The sequence below is a fragment of the Larus michahellis genome, chromosome 5, assembly GCF_964199755.1.
Source record: "Larus michahellis chromosome 5, bLarMic1.1, whole genome shotgun sequence".
NCBI lineage: Eukaryota > Metazoa > Chordata > Aves > Charadriiformes > Laridae > Larus > Larus michahellis.
In genome coordinates this window covers 28,192,976-28,206,848 of record NC_133900.1, presented here as the reverse complement: position 1 = coordinate 28,206,848, position 13,873 = coordinate 28,192,976, and the positions used below count along the sequence as shown (strand labels likewise).

Below are 13,873 nucleotides of genomic sequence, written 5' to 3'. Positions count from 1 at the left end.
CAGGACGTGGGGAGCTCCGCAGAAAGGAGAACGCTAACATCCAACAGCGGCCACAGCCTGCGCGGCTGCCTGCTTCAGATCTTTCAGTGGGAATACCAAGAAATTATATTCAACGGTTTTAGTGCACTAATGGAAAAATAATCATCTTGCACGTGGGAGCCTCATTCAAAGTTCTTGCTCAAAAAAACCAAGCTTGAATTTCAAGTTCTGCTATTAGGTAAAGCTATAAACCGTCAAAGTATCAGCCAGTGGGATTTGACTGAAATAAATGAAGAAATGGTACCAGAGGGCGTGATATGAAGTAAAAAGAAGTCTGAAGACACGGGTAACCTTTACTACCTGATGAAATACAGCAGGGCTTCATTTGTCACAGCGTAGTGCTTTGTTAAAAAGTCATCACAGCTGTGGCTGCAGCACTGAGAGCTGCCTGCGCTACTTTTCCAGGGGAGCCCAGATGATGCAAATAGCATAGACAGCTTTCCAGGAGACTGAGGACATCACCTAATTTGACCGTATGTTTGTATAAACATGAAACTAATCATCACCATCTTTGTGAATCACATCATATCTGCCGTCACTGCTGCCTCTCAGTGAATGCTACAAGAGAGACAATGTGCTGAGCATGGCTGGGAGGATTTCTTTTTGTCTTCAAAGTGAATCGGGTATGACGGCATCAAACGCACTCTCAAATTTGCATTTCTATGGCTGTTTTGAAACGAGACACGCAATCTTGCTTTTCCTGTGTACGTTGATACATACATACCAACTACACTTTTTCACTCTGAAAAATGTCACGGGTTGCCAAGCCACTCATGACAGAATACTTATTTTCTTAGTGCTTCTTATTTACTAACTGTAAAAGGTGTTATAAAAAGTAGTTCTTGCTCCATTGGAAAAATCTTTACATCATGAAAAGTTATTAATAAAAATCGTAGACATAAAGAACAAGATATTTGTCCTAGCCCCAGATTCATAATGGGCTTGTTGGGTTTTTTTTTTTCCCAAAATACAATTTTCCAGGGGACCTCTGTTGCCTGGTGATCTGTCCCCTGGTAAAGCAGTGCTTCTGGGAGGGAGGCAACCTATTTAAAGCTGCAGGATGTCAGTGATGGAGCACTTATGGCAGTGAGGAGCAGGTCAAGCATTAGCGCTTAACCATGAGGCTTTATAATGCTGATCCAACCTGCAAGTGAAGAATCAAAAGAAAAAGCAGAGACCCATAACCTTGTTCCTCTCCTGTCTTGTTCCTCTCCTACGTAAGAAATACATGAAACATTATCAGATGTACAGAAAATATTTGTGCTGCGGGAACACGTCCCCTGGGGGAGAAGGGGACCTGGTGGGGCTGGGGGTCTCCCAGGCAGCCAGTGACCCCTCCTGCCACTGGGCTCCCTCCTCCTGGTGCTGGTTTCTTCTCCCCGCCTTCTATGGCATGGCTGCCAGCAGGACAAACCCCTCCGGCCTGGTGCTGGCTCTGCTGGAGCCGGGGAGAGCTCAAACCAGTAAGTGTGGGAGTTGCTGGTGGGGGGAACTGGCTTCCACTGCGGTTCAGCCCTTCAGCCCTGCCCACTGTCACCCTCGCAGGTGATGCCCCAGGGCTGGAGCCGGCAGCATTGGGGAGCTACCATAGAGAGGCCTTCAGGCGGGCTCTGGGCCCTGTGTGAAGCCACACTTTTACTGAAAACCTTGTTTTCCAGCTCAAAACGTGCCACGGTGGAAGCAAAGGCTGCTCCAGGGATCCCCACCGGTGAGACGGTGAAGCCGGCCTGGCCGGGCATGGGGAGCGACAGCCATCCCGGTGCTGCTGGTCCCTCGGGAGGTGTTGGCGGCACAGGCGAGGAGTGCTGTCCCGAGGCGTCGAGCGCTGGGGGATGATGCCGGTGGGGAGGATGACCCCGGTGAGGTGGGGCACAGTGGAACAGGGGCACTGGGCTCCCGGGGGCGGCTCTGCCGGCGGGGCCCGGGGGATCTGCGGTGCCGCAGGAGGGGCCGGGTCCCTGCAGGATGCCCGGGATGGAGGGGTGTCCGTGGATGCCGGGGTCTGCCCTGCCCCGGGGGCGCAAGGACCGAGCGGGCAGGAGGGAGCCGGGCCCGGCCGGGGCCCGAGGGCAGTTTTGTGCTCGGGGCACTTTGGCTTTGCCCCGTCCCGCCGCCGGCACGGCCGAGGGACGGGGGGTGCCGTCCGCTGGCGGGGGTCCCCGCGGGGCCCTCGGGGGACAAGACGGGACCCGGGGCCAGAGAGGCAGCGCCGGTGGTGCCGGTGCGCGTCCCTTGGGAGCTCAGCGCTCCCGGCCTCGGCCTGGGCCTGCCCGGGCGGGTTCCCCCAGCGGCCATTCAGGGAGACTGGAGTGGGTGCTGTCGGGGTCCAGCCCAACACCCCGAGACCGCCCCCCCCCGGAGCCGCGGTCCCACAAAACCCCGGCCCAGTCCCGCGCCCTCGCCCCCACTCGCCTCACCCAGACCCCACTTGAAGATCCCGCCCCGGCCGCTGCCGCCCGGCGGTTTAAGCGGGGCCGGACGGCGGCCGCCGGGGTTCAAACCTGCCCGGCCCCGCCCCGCGCAGGCGCCCTGAGGCCCCGCCCCGGTCCCGGGCGGAGCTCTGGCCCAGCACACGAGGCGGCAGCCTCAGCGCGGAGGCTTCTCGAGGGGCTGACCGGGGCCGGTGGGGGAGTCTCGGCCCCGCTGGCCGTCTGTGCCCGGGAGGGCGCGGCCGGAGGACTCCGCTGCCTGGAGTGGGGCCGGGGCCGGCCTCTCCGCAGCGCCCGGAGCACTGGGCCCGGCCTCACCGTCTCCTTCCTGGTGCCGCGAGTAGAAGGAGCCGCGCTCCTGGGCGTGAGCTGCCCCGGGCCGAGCCGGGGGACCGGGAGCGAGGCCCCGGGCCCGAGTCCCGCGTTCCCCCCGCTCCCGCGGGGCTGGGGGTGCCGCCGCGGCTCCGGGCGCGGCCCCCGCCGGGGCTGGAGAGCAGCGGCGGCTCGGCGGGGGAACCGACGGCGTCGCTGGGGCGTCCCCGGCACCCTCTGCCCGGGCACGGCCCGCCCGGGACCCGCAGCGCGGCGGGGCTCCGAGCCCGTGGGCACCGAGCGGGAACGGCCCGGGGAGGGCGGGCGGCGTCTCGGCTCTCAGAGCACCTTTTGCCCCGGGGACGGGAACGGGTGGGGGGCTCCAGGGCTGAGTCCCCAGGGCCAGGCTGCTGCTGCCAAGCCCCCAGCAGCAGCCCAAGCCCCAGGGCACCGCGGTTGGGCTGATTGTGAGCCCCAGACTGGCCAAATGAGCTTGGTAGCAAGCCCCCGAAATATGACAATCTCTGTTTCTACATCCGCAAAATGCAGGATTTAGGTTCAGTTTGTGGGCCCTAAGCACAGACAAGTGAGCCTGGTTCCAAGCCTTCAAAAAACAAGTGGTTGTTTCTGAGCCCAGTGACACAGGGCTTAATCTTAATTTTCAAACCCTAGAACTGCCCAAATGAGCCTGGTTCCAAGCCCCAGCAACACAGGACTTAAGCTCTGTTTTTCACGCAGTAAAACGTAGGACTTGGTCTCCGTTTTCAAGACCTTAAACTGCTGAAATGAGCCTGGTTTCCAACTCCCAAAACACAGGACTTGGTCTCTGTTTTTTAAACTCCCTCCCCCCTGCAAAACGCAGGACTGACTTACTGTTTCGGAGCCCTAAACCTGCTCAATTTGGAAATTAAAATTAGAAGTTGCCATAAGAAGACTGAAGAGAAGATGAAAGGGAAAGGTAAATTCAATTAAAATCTCCATCATGCTTAACACAGTGAAGAGAGGTGGGCAATTTCCATCCTACTGCTGTGCGATGCCACTTCTCTGCCACGGAGATTGCTGACACCATTAGCTCTGATCCTCTGAACCTTTGCAGGGTAGCTCAACCTATGACATAGAGACCATTAGTCTCACTGAGCTCTGGGTCCGCTTTCCCTGAGGAAGGTTTACACACAGAGATGCTTGAAAGCTCCTTGGTTTAATAATACATTACTGGGAAGTAGCTTGCTATGATTCGGAGTCTTTTCATTAATTTTTGCAAGCTCAGCATAAGGCTTATAGCAAATAAAGCTAGATCAGGAGTACATATGCAATGCTGCCTCTAACACAGCCTTCAGCTTTGGTGACCCTTCTTTGATAGAGCTGTTAGCAGCAACTTCAGACCAGCTTCTACAGAACGCAGAGCCTGGGCCACGCTGGGTGTACAGGACTGTGCATCACATTATCTACACTGAGGGGGCGCAGAGAAGCTCATTTAAGGTTTGCTTTTTAAAGAGGAAAGAAAGAAGTCAGGGTGTTAGAAGAGAAAAGCTGAAGAACAGAGGGTAAATTGCCCTTTCTGTGAGCATTGCAGTCACTCGAGCCTGACAAGACAGAAGGACTGCTCACCGCGGCAGGGGGAGCCAGCAACTTGGAAGAGGCAGGGAAGTTCTGATGGTCACTTTCTTTGACCACCTTAAAGCACAGCCTCTGCTTTTCACATGTTACTTCCCAAGCCTCCCATGTCTTAGCTGGGCTTTCACCCACCAGCAGGTTTACTTTTCCAACAGCATTTGAAGTGAGGAGACAACAACTGCAGTTTTAATAATGACTTCTTTTAGATGCGTATTTATTTTTAGTGAACACTCTGTTCTTCCCTCCTTTCCTTGCTTTCCCAGGTAATTGGGTACACAGCTCCTACTAAATTACCTGTTGTTCTTTGCCGTTGTTCTCTGATGAACTTTTCCCTGTCACTCTCACCTCCTTGGTAGTTTAGAAAGTCCGCCAGTATGTTTTACTGTTTGTTTTATGATACTAATACTGAAACTCACTTGTTTGGTTTTTCCTTTCCCCCAGTTTTCCTGGTTTACAAATTACATACCATGCAAATCCAGTCACTTCAAATCTTTGCAAAGTCTCATTTTTTCCTGTAGCCCTTCAACTATTAGAAGCAATGCCCCCATATTTGACATATAGTGTATGGACATTTCCTCTCTTCCTCTGCTTTCCTACCTCCTCTATCTCCAGCTCCGTGTAAATACTGGTAATAAAGACAATGCAGGCCCCGGCTATTTCAGCATGCCGGTGTTACACGTGCTCCCCAAGAGGTAAATGAGGGCCCCCTTTATGCTCCTGTGACTTTTTTGCCAGGGGAGGTTGCCTGTGGGTGGGAACACAAATACAGACAGATATCCCAGCTCAGCTGACCACGGACAACTGTATCGAGTGCAAGTCTTCCCAATTAGTGAAAAAGAGGAAAGCCGGACGTTTCCTGATGCTTTTGACAATGAGAACAAGCTGCTTTGCAAAGGCGGTTTGTTTTGTTCGCTTTTAGGAAATAAATGATTGTGGTCCTGATTCAAACATCTCTGTGTTGCTAACCACAAATTACTGATGCTCTCCAAACAGTCCTTCAGTTATTGCTCATATTATTCTTTTTCCTTGACATTTTCCTATTGTGTTATTTCAAACGGCTGTGATTGATTGCCTGCTGACCGCACGCTGTTTGACTTCGGGAGTTGCACTCAACACAACTGCATTACCTTTTTTCAAAGGAAGCAGGCAGTGTTGAGATGTGTTTAACATCAGGCAATATCCGGGGAAAAAAATCTCCATAGGGGAATATCTGCTGCTTGGCTCCACCAGAACTGAAAATGCAGTGGTAGCTCATAATTGAGTATATACATGAGGTAAAGCAAATATATGCCAGGCTAGTCTGAAAACTAGCAGATCCACTTTATGATGCTCTTGGTCTTACCATCCACTACACCTGGGGCTGGGGAAACAGTGGGTTTGTACAGTGTATGTACTTGTATGCTCTGCGGCTAATTGCCTAGTACTAGTTCTGTAAAGGTATTTAGGGGCAGTTAATTTCTAGTGATTTTACTGAGTATGGGCACCTTAGCAGCTCTTGAAGTATGACCTTTCCCTTCAATGGGCTCAAGTTACCTGAATGTTAAAAAAAAAAAAAAGGCAGTAAAACATTTCCTCATAGTAACATAGGACTGATGTATTCAGATTTGAGATACTGGGGTAGTTTGGTGATGGGTGTGAGTCCCTCGGAAATCCCCAAGGAGGATTCTTCATATACCTAAATTAATCCCTTCATATCCCTGATCCCAGTCAGAGCCAAACTCACCAGCTCCAGCACAGCTGGAAGTAATGCAAGGTGGAGAATGGAGGATCTCCTGGTGTCCCCATGTAGGCTTACAGGTCTTTCACCAACAAGGCACTACCAGCAGGTCCCAGACGACAGTGGCAGTTTCCCTTCCGGGCTGCACCAAAATCAGCATCATCTGTCTGAACAAGCCATGCTGCTCATCAGCTCCTCAGAAGGGTCATTCAAGAGCTGCTTTGTTCTGTTCCGTGGGACATACACCACGCTGTAAGATAATTAGGGCCTTTGGCAGTCTTTAAAAAGGTAAGATTTTTATATAAGCCTGTTCTAAGAACCTCAAAGCCTGTGGAATTAATAGACATTCGCCCCTGTAGTTCTGTGCCCAGCAACCCCAGCCATAGAGCTCTTTCCCACCTAGTGTTATGGTGGCACGTCAATATTTGTCACTAGTTATTTATGGATAAAGTGGCATTTCAGGGCACACGAGGTCTCCTGCATTTAATAGGCTTAAGCTAGAGGATCAGTTCTTTGCCATGCTCTTTCTTGCTGTACCGCTTGATGGCACACTTGCATTAGCAACTGCAGGCTGAAGGCAGGACAAATCCACAAGCAAATCCTGTCCAAAGTTGTTCCACTTAATTTGTTTTGCATCACGAATGTACCTGTTTAATTGATTAAAGGAATCTTACACTGTAGTAGTGAGTAGGAATAAGCAGAGCATACAAAATAATTACTCCAAGAGAGCCCTATATTTTGCAATTTTAATCCCAGGTATTGCCTGGATAATTCATTACTCCTTCATTCTTTCAATAAGTTTGGCAAGAAACTTGCTATTGTTTTACTGAGCCTTTTCTTCCAAGGGTGGCAACTTTTCCTTTTCTGCTTTCTCTCTATCAGAAGGTCTGTAGCAGGTTTGTTCATCGCATGCGTTGCTGGCCTGCAAGTGGTAATTAATTTATGTCCTCTGAGTAATAAAATTGTGATCCAACTTTATATTGAAGGAACATTCTCCAGTGGGCTATATGAGGGTATGAACTGTTATCACATGTGCCACTTATCTCTGGATGGTTATAAAGACATCAGTGAATGCTGCAGATGGTTACAGGCCACAGGTAGGAACAACTTGCTGGTCTGTTGGATTTTATGACTTCATGAAGAATGTATTAAAACATTTATTAGCTCTTTATATGCAGAATCTTAATGGCAAATGTAAATGACAAGGATCTGAAGTTAAAATGTTTCAGAGCGGGAGCCTCACAAATAAGTGCCATGGGTAGGTAGCACATGAGAGGTTTTGAAGCACACACTGTCCTGACTTCCTCCATTACCCACTGAATTGCATTGGCAGCAATAATTGCAGCTCCAGGAGAAGTAACTGCTAAACAATGATAGCAGTAAAGCCCTGCAGCCTTTCTCAATTAAATTAAGTGGAAATTTAGTCCTTGAGTACTACTCCTGAAACTGGCTGAGCAGAATAAGAGGAAGCACCCTGGTGTGTTGGAGGATAGTTCAGGGCAGGAGAAAAACTGCTCTCTTTGCTCTGTGACCATCATTCTTATGGCCCCCATCTGAAAAGTCAGTGGCCACCTCTGCCCTTTCTCTACTGTTGGCACAGGAATAAAAGCAACAGATTGCAAGTTGAATCTACTTTAGCAGAGGCCGCGTAAGCTGGTGAATTTCGGGGAGAGCCATTGTCATCTTTGTAGCCATCATTTCTCTTCTGTTCTGCATCAGCAGCTTGTACTTCCACCATTATTCATCTGTCTGTGCTGCAACCTCTTGATCTTGGAAGGCTATTTTGGTATTGTTAGTATGTCCTTTCTACCTCATTTATTTCTACCCTTTCTGCTTATCCTGGTACTTATCAGCACCACCTGCAAACACCTTGCATTTGTTAACAGGTCTTACAAATTAGGACGTTTTATCTCTATACATTCTTGTGTGAAGTAACAGTAACATTTTCAGTAACAAAGAAAATACGTTTACACTGATTTGATGTAAACTTCCCAAAAAGAAACAATGAAGCAAACAAGTAAGAAGTATTTGTCATAATAGGGAATCCAGGAGATTTTCTTCAAATGATATCTGAAAGAGCATTTACTTCAGCCTTCCTATAGGAAGGGGAACTCTGCCTTAATGAACATTATTTGGGATAAAGATGGGATGGGAAGGACAGGTTTTTATGGAAGAGAATGGCCTGCAAATTGATATAGCCTTTAACCTCTTTCTGCAGTCCTTAGAAACGATAACCCAAATCAGTAGAAAGGTTTCTAGCCAACCTTTACATAACGTAGTTCTTGAAGAATTGCTGTCTCAAAGATTGTGGGCACAGATTTCTGTATCCAAATTGTTCACAGTGCTTAGGAAAAGAAAAAAACAAGAACAACCCACCACAATATCTAAAACTTTGGAAAGCAGGTAGACACAGCACACGGCTGTGACCTAAGAGAACTGGGTGCATTCACCTTGTCTACCATCCAGAGCTTGTCCACCGAATTGAGTTTGTGCAGTTCTCCCCATAAGGTGACCAAGCTCTTCACAGTGCTTGGGTCTAACCTGAAGTTTCCTTTCTCTCTTTCATCATAATTTCTTGTGCCAGTCCCCCATTGCTTTTGGTGTATTTTGAGCAGCACTTCACCCCAGCACTCTGTGACAGGCACTTTATCAGTGTAACAAAGCATCTCTGGTCTTTTGGGAAACAGAAGTTGTCGTCTGTCTGGAAGCGGCCAAGACTTTACTGCCGGTTGTCATGCAGAGTCAGAGGCTGAGAAGAGCGAACTTGTCAGCTTTACCTTGATAAGTCCCTGAGCGTGAAAGACATGCCACATGCAATTTCCATTACAGAGATCACCAGGAATCCATGAGAAGCATGAATGAGCCAGAGGAGTCAGGCATGCAGAAAATTATTCAAACTAGAAACCTTGGGCACTTCCAGGTGTGTCTGCTTTCCAGAGGAATCAGGGGATTCTCAAAATTGTCTCACAAGAACAAGAGGATCATAGAATGGCTTGTGTTGGGAGGGACCTTAAAGATCATCTAGTTCCAACCCCCCCTGCCACGGGCAGGGACACCTCCCACTAGACCAGGCTGCTCAAAGCCCCATCCAAGTGCACAGGGCACTTACCTCGGGGGTAGGAGACCAGCAGCAGGGTGCGGGAAGAGCAGGGCTGCTCCGATGGGGAGGACAAACTAGGACACACAGGGTTCCATGCCACAACAACTTCACCAGTGAAGGACACAGTGCCAGGCAGCACAAGCAGAGCAGGGTTGGTGGCAATAACAAGCCCCAGCAGCAGCCCAACGACCATCAGAAAAACCTGCAAGGATAAAGTGAGCCCCAGGGCAAGCTAGGAAATCTAGCAAGCAAACGAGGTGGAGGCTGGAGGCATCAGCAGAGGTTGATGAGGGTAATTAAAATCTACTAGCACCGTCACACCCTGCCAGCTGGCCCTCCTTCTCGGGCTGGTTTGATTTTATCACTGGCCCATGAGCCACAGTAGCCACTTTGGTTTCTGAAATTCGGACTGCGTTTCCTCAGTTAAAAGAGATTTTACTTGTTATAAATATTTCCATCAGGCTTCTGTCTCTCTTACTTCCTGACCTGTTTCGTGCCCTCACCTTTCCTGAAGGGTGAGCCCCCAGCAGCCTGCGCACGCAGCAAGGTCTGCCTCATGGCGGCCATGGAGTCCTGTGCCCTGCCGGGGGCTGTAGCCCTGGTGGCCATGAACCATGGTGGGAAAACCTCTGCCATAGCACTGAGTTCAGGGGACGGGGTAGCCCTGCGGGTTGCAAAGCATCCCATGTCTCTTTTGAAGTCCATCAGCATCTGCTTACTAAATGGGTCGTCACTAAATGAGGTGAGGCTCTTGTGCCCCACTAAGCCCCCACACTGCTGCAAAAATGCAAAAACCCCACCATTTCTTGCTCTGAAAATATACCTGTACCTATTTTGATTGCTGTCCGGGTGAAAGGTGTTTTAACCGTGCCCATATTTGCAGGGCATTTCACCAGCTGCGCCTCCCCTGTGGCGATTCTGCTTCCCTGGGGTGGCAAAGGACACCCCTGCGCCGTGGAGAAAGTCACTTCGGGTTTCCCATCTCCCTCCAGATTAAAGGTTATTGTATTTGGGGGCGGAGACATTTTGGATTTTCATTCAGAAATGTGTGTTGACAGACGCCCAGCTGCGTGTGCTGGGGGATTATCACATTTGCCTGGGGACGGCGCAGCCCCCCCCGCACGCTGCCTGCGTCTGGCAGGGCTGCAGCTGGGTCCCCGCCGCTGGAGCAAGAGAAATCTGCTTTGTCTCTGTAGATAAGACAAGCTGGCAAGCTGCTAGGCAGGCATTTGTTTATGCAAGTGCTAAGATAAGGTGAGGCCTTCCACCCTTTTCCACAGGTCCCAAATTGTCTTCGTGCGTTTACTGCCTGCTCTGGTCACTCAGCCACTGCCTGGCCGTCCCACGCGCTTCCCAGCACTACTTACACCAGGGCTCTAGGGTTTCGGAGGGGTTGGAAATGAAGTGCCACAGCAACGGGGATGCTTACGGAGAGCCCCAAAAAGGAGAGTCAGGGTTCGGGAGGCAGCTGGAGCCAGCAAGTGCCCGGCAAATGCATCCGAAGCAGCCCCAGAACTCCCAAACCTCGTTGGGGAGATGCCTGAGCCCTGGGCAGAGCGAGGGCCGGGCGCTGGGGCGGCGGGAAGAAAAGGGAGGTTTTGTCAGCGCCGCACAGAGCGTGGTTTCATGCCCACCAAACCCAGCAGACAAAGAACAAAAGGCAGCAGATGCCAGGGAGTAGGTTTTAGCTGCCCGTGGAGCCTTCCCATGACGGCTGGCATGGCTGAGTAACACTCAAAAAACCCAAGAGGCAAACAGTGATAGGGGCTGTTTATCTTTTTATTATAAATTTAGTATGAATGACCAATGGAAAAGTCACAATGGAGTACCAAGAACATTTTATCAAAATTTTAGCAGCATTTAAACAGTAATAGATTCCCAACCTCCTCCGGGCACCCCTTGCCCTTTGCCTCCCACCCACGAAACAGTAACTTTCACCCAGGTGTGCTTTCCAAAGCCATGCAGGGGATGTAGCTAGCCATTGCCCCCTGAGCTGCCGTGAAAAAAATCTCATCCCAAATGCTGGTTTACCACGCAACCTCCATCCACGCAGGGCCAGGCTCCCGTCCCCTCCTCAGGGTTGGCGGGAGGCTGGTGGGCTGTGGCGTGGGACGGGATGTGCCGGGGGACGCCTGGTACCCGCTCGCATCCTCGCCATGCTCCTCACGCCAGCCCCCTCTGCGGGTCAGCACTCCTGCGGGCGCCCATACCTTCCACCACAAAACCAGGGCTAAGCCCGTTTCCTACCCGCTGCTGCCCTTCGCTTCTGTACGTCGGGGTGCCGTGCACCCCACGGTCCCGCTCCTGTACCTGAGAGTGTGCGGTTGTGGCTGGATGGACAGAGGAAGGGGAGACCGACGGCCCGTTCTCCTGCTGGAATTGACAGCAGGGCAACCGGGAGCTGAGACTTGAAGGGGAAAGGTAGCAGGTGAGCAGTGAGCTACTTGAAATTCAACCTACAAAATGAAGTCGGCCTACTATCAGCTAATGTGGAGAACCGTGGTCTGCCTACTAAGTAACGAGAACTAGCTTTTTTCTGTGTGCTTTTTTTTTTTTTTTTTTTTAAAGTTACATTAAGACATGAACAGTACTATCCCAGCCTTGCTGGCAGGAGCTTGGTGAAAATAACATTGAATTAGAGGTGGGAAAACACAACACACGCCCACACGTGTAGACAACGTAATATCGGCAAGCTATTCCCCTGCTTCTTTGGTACTTCCTAAACTTTCTTATCCAAAATATATATAAGGGAAATGCACCATTTAGAAGTTACTGTTTGTAAGTATTTACGCAGCCATAACCAGCACACTATGATACACAAAGATCAATATGATATGAACAAAGTTATTTTATGAAAAGCGCTTCTGCACATTTTATTTTGTTCCAGTATCTTAATAGCTTTAAAAAAAAATCATGTGTTATGCAGTCCTGTACCTCGCTTCTTCTTATATCAAATGGACAAGAAACATTTCCTAATCCATACTCTTCTTCAAAAGATTAAAAAATTGCCACCAAAATGATACACTATGTACAAATTTTACTAAATATTAAATTCTAGGCAATTATTTTCACCCCACTGATAATATAACTTAGGTATTGTTACCTACTATATGCATATATATTTCTTTAATATATAAGAAATGGCACCACATCACCATGTCACCAATATGACACATTGTTATGTACAGTAGATAAGAAGTTAGATATGGAAGATGGATCCTCTCTGATTGGTTCTTTCACGGGAACGCTTCTCCCCTCGGTAGTAGCTTGGCCGTTTCCCCTTTTCCCAGCGGAGAAGGCTCTTCAGACGTAAGGCAGGATCCCGTACCTCAGCAGCGCCATCACCCCGGCGCTGAACAAGCCGGCCACCGGCACAGTCACAAACCACGCCAGGAAGATGTTGCGGAAAAGGCGCCAGTCGACAGCTTTCTTGGAGCGGATCCAGCCAACGGCCACCACAGAGCCGACCTTGGGAGCGCGGGGAAGAGACAGAAAGAGAGATGTGAGGGGTACGTCTGAGCACCCGTAACATGCCCACGGCCACACCAATGCCAGTCAGCTGATACCAAGCAATGCTGAGATAAAGGAGCCCCTGATGATGACGATGGCTCTGTTTTGGTGGGGTGGCAGGAAGGCGACACTTCCGGGGTACTTTGACCTTTATTTCTCAATGATCTCCTGTTTTTCATGGGTCTCGGGGTCAGCCAACAGAGAATACACACACTTGCGTGTTTTTCTCTGCCCTGCTAGCTCCTGGGCCAGCCAAGAGTGCAACTGAGGCAGCCCTCCACCCCCCCAGCGCCTGACTCGCTCTGGAGAGGAGAGGGCAAACATCCACCGAGTCTGGCCAGACTGCGGTCTAAATCATGAAAACACCGGGAAAGTTGTTTTTAAGGCTCTGGTGGAGAGTGTGACACTGGGGGGGGAGGGGGCAGGTTGGGATAGGTAGTATGGTTCCCATCCCACCTGCTTGTCCTCTTGCTGGTTTGGGATGTCCTGCCTGTTCACCCAGCAGCTGCTGAAACTCTGCAGCTTACAGCCTGGCATATGGAGCTGACTGCAAACAGTACCTATATATTTCCACACTGTGGGCTATAAACAGGACAGCAATGGCAATGTAAGCAGCTGAGCCCACCCTCCAACAGCCACGGCAACTTGGCAGGGGGCAGACAGACAGACAGCGCGAGGTTAGACCCAGTGCAGCTGCCCAACATCAAACTCATCAGCCCGAGCCCTCCGAGGAAAACCAGTCCTTCTGGACCAGCCAGCCAAGCAAAGCATCCAGAGCTAAAATCCTCCTTGCGGACAAAGACATCAGCCTGATGCTACGGGGCATGCAAACTGCATGGACGTCAAGGGGTCTGGCTTCAGGTGGGGAATGGATAAACCACCAAAATATCCTTTGAAGGCACTGCTGCCAGGGCAGCTGGGTAGGTCAGTGTTGAAGACAAAACACAGTACGGCATGGGCAAAGCTACCACCTTTTCTTCCTTCAAATGTATTTTCAATTAATAAGCTCGGGTATAAACCCAGCATTTTATTTTTCAAGAAGGAACTGGACTGAGAAAAACATTTCCAGTGAAAAATAATGCAAAAACTTCAGAAATTTCAGCTGCGTTTTCTTTCTGCCCTGGAAGTTAACAGCTCTGTGCTGTTAACAAA

General features: G+C 50.3%; 1 protein-coding gene across 14 annotated transcripts in view; it reads right to left on the bottom strand.

Annotated features, from left to right (window-relative positions):
* Window positions 1-11,750: 11,750 nt before the first annotated feature.
* SLC20A2 (solute carrier family 20 member 2) overlaps window positions 11,751-13,873 on the bottom strand; it is a 58,553-nt gene continuing 56,430 nt past the window's right edge. For all 14 annotated transcript variants that reach the window (XM_074589349.1, XM_074589345.1, XM_074589338.1 and 11 more), the window contains one exon: window positions 11,751-12,679. In XM_074589349.1, coding sequence (XP_074445450.1) covers window positions 12,589-12,679 — 91 coding nt within the window. In that variant the 3' untranslated portion in view covers window positions 11,751-12,588. The remainder of the gene's footprint in view (window positions 12,680-13,873) is intronic.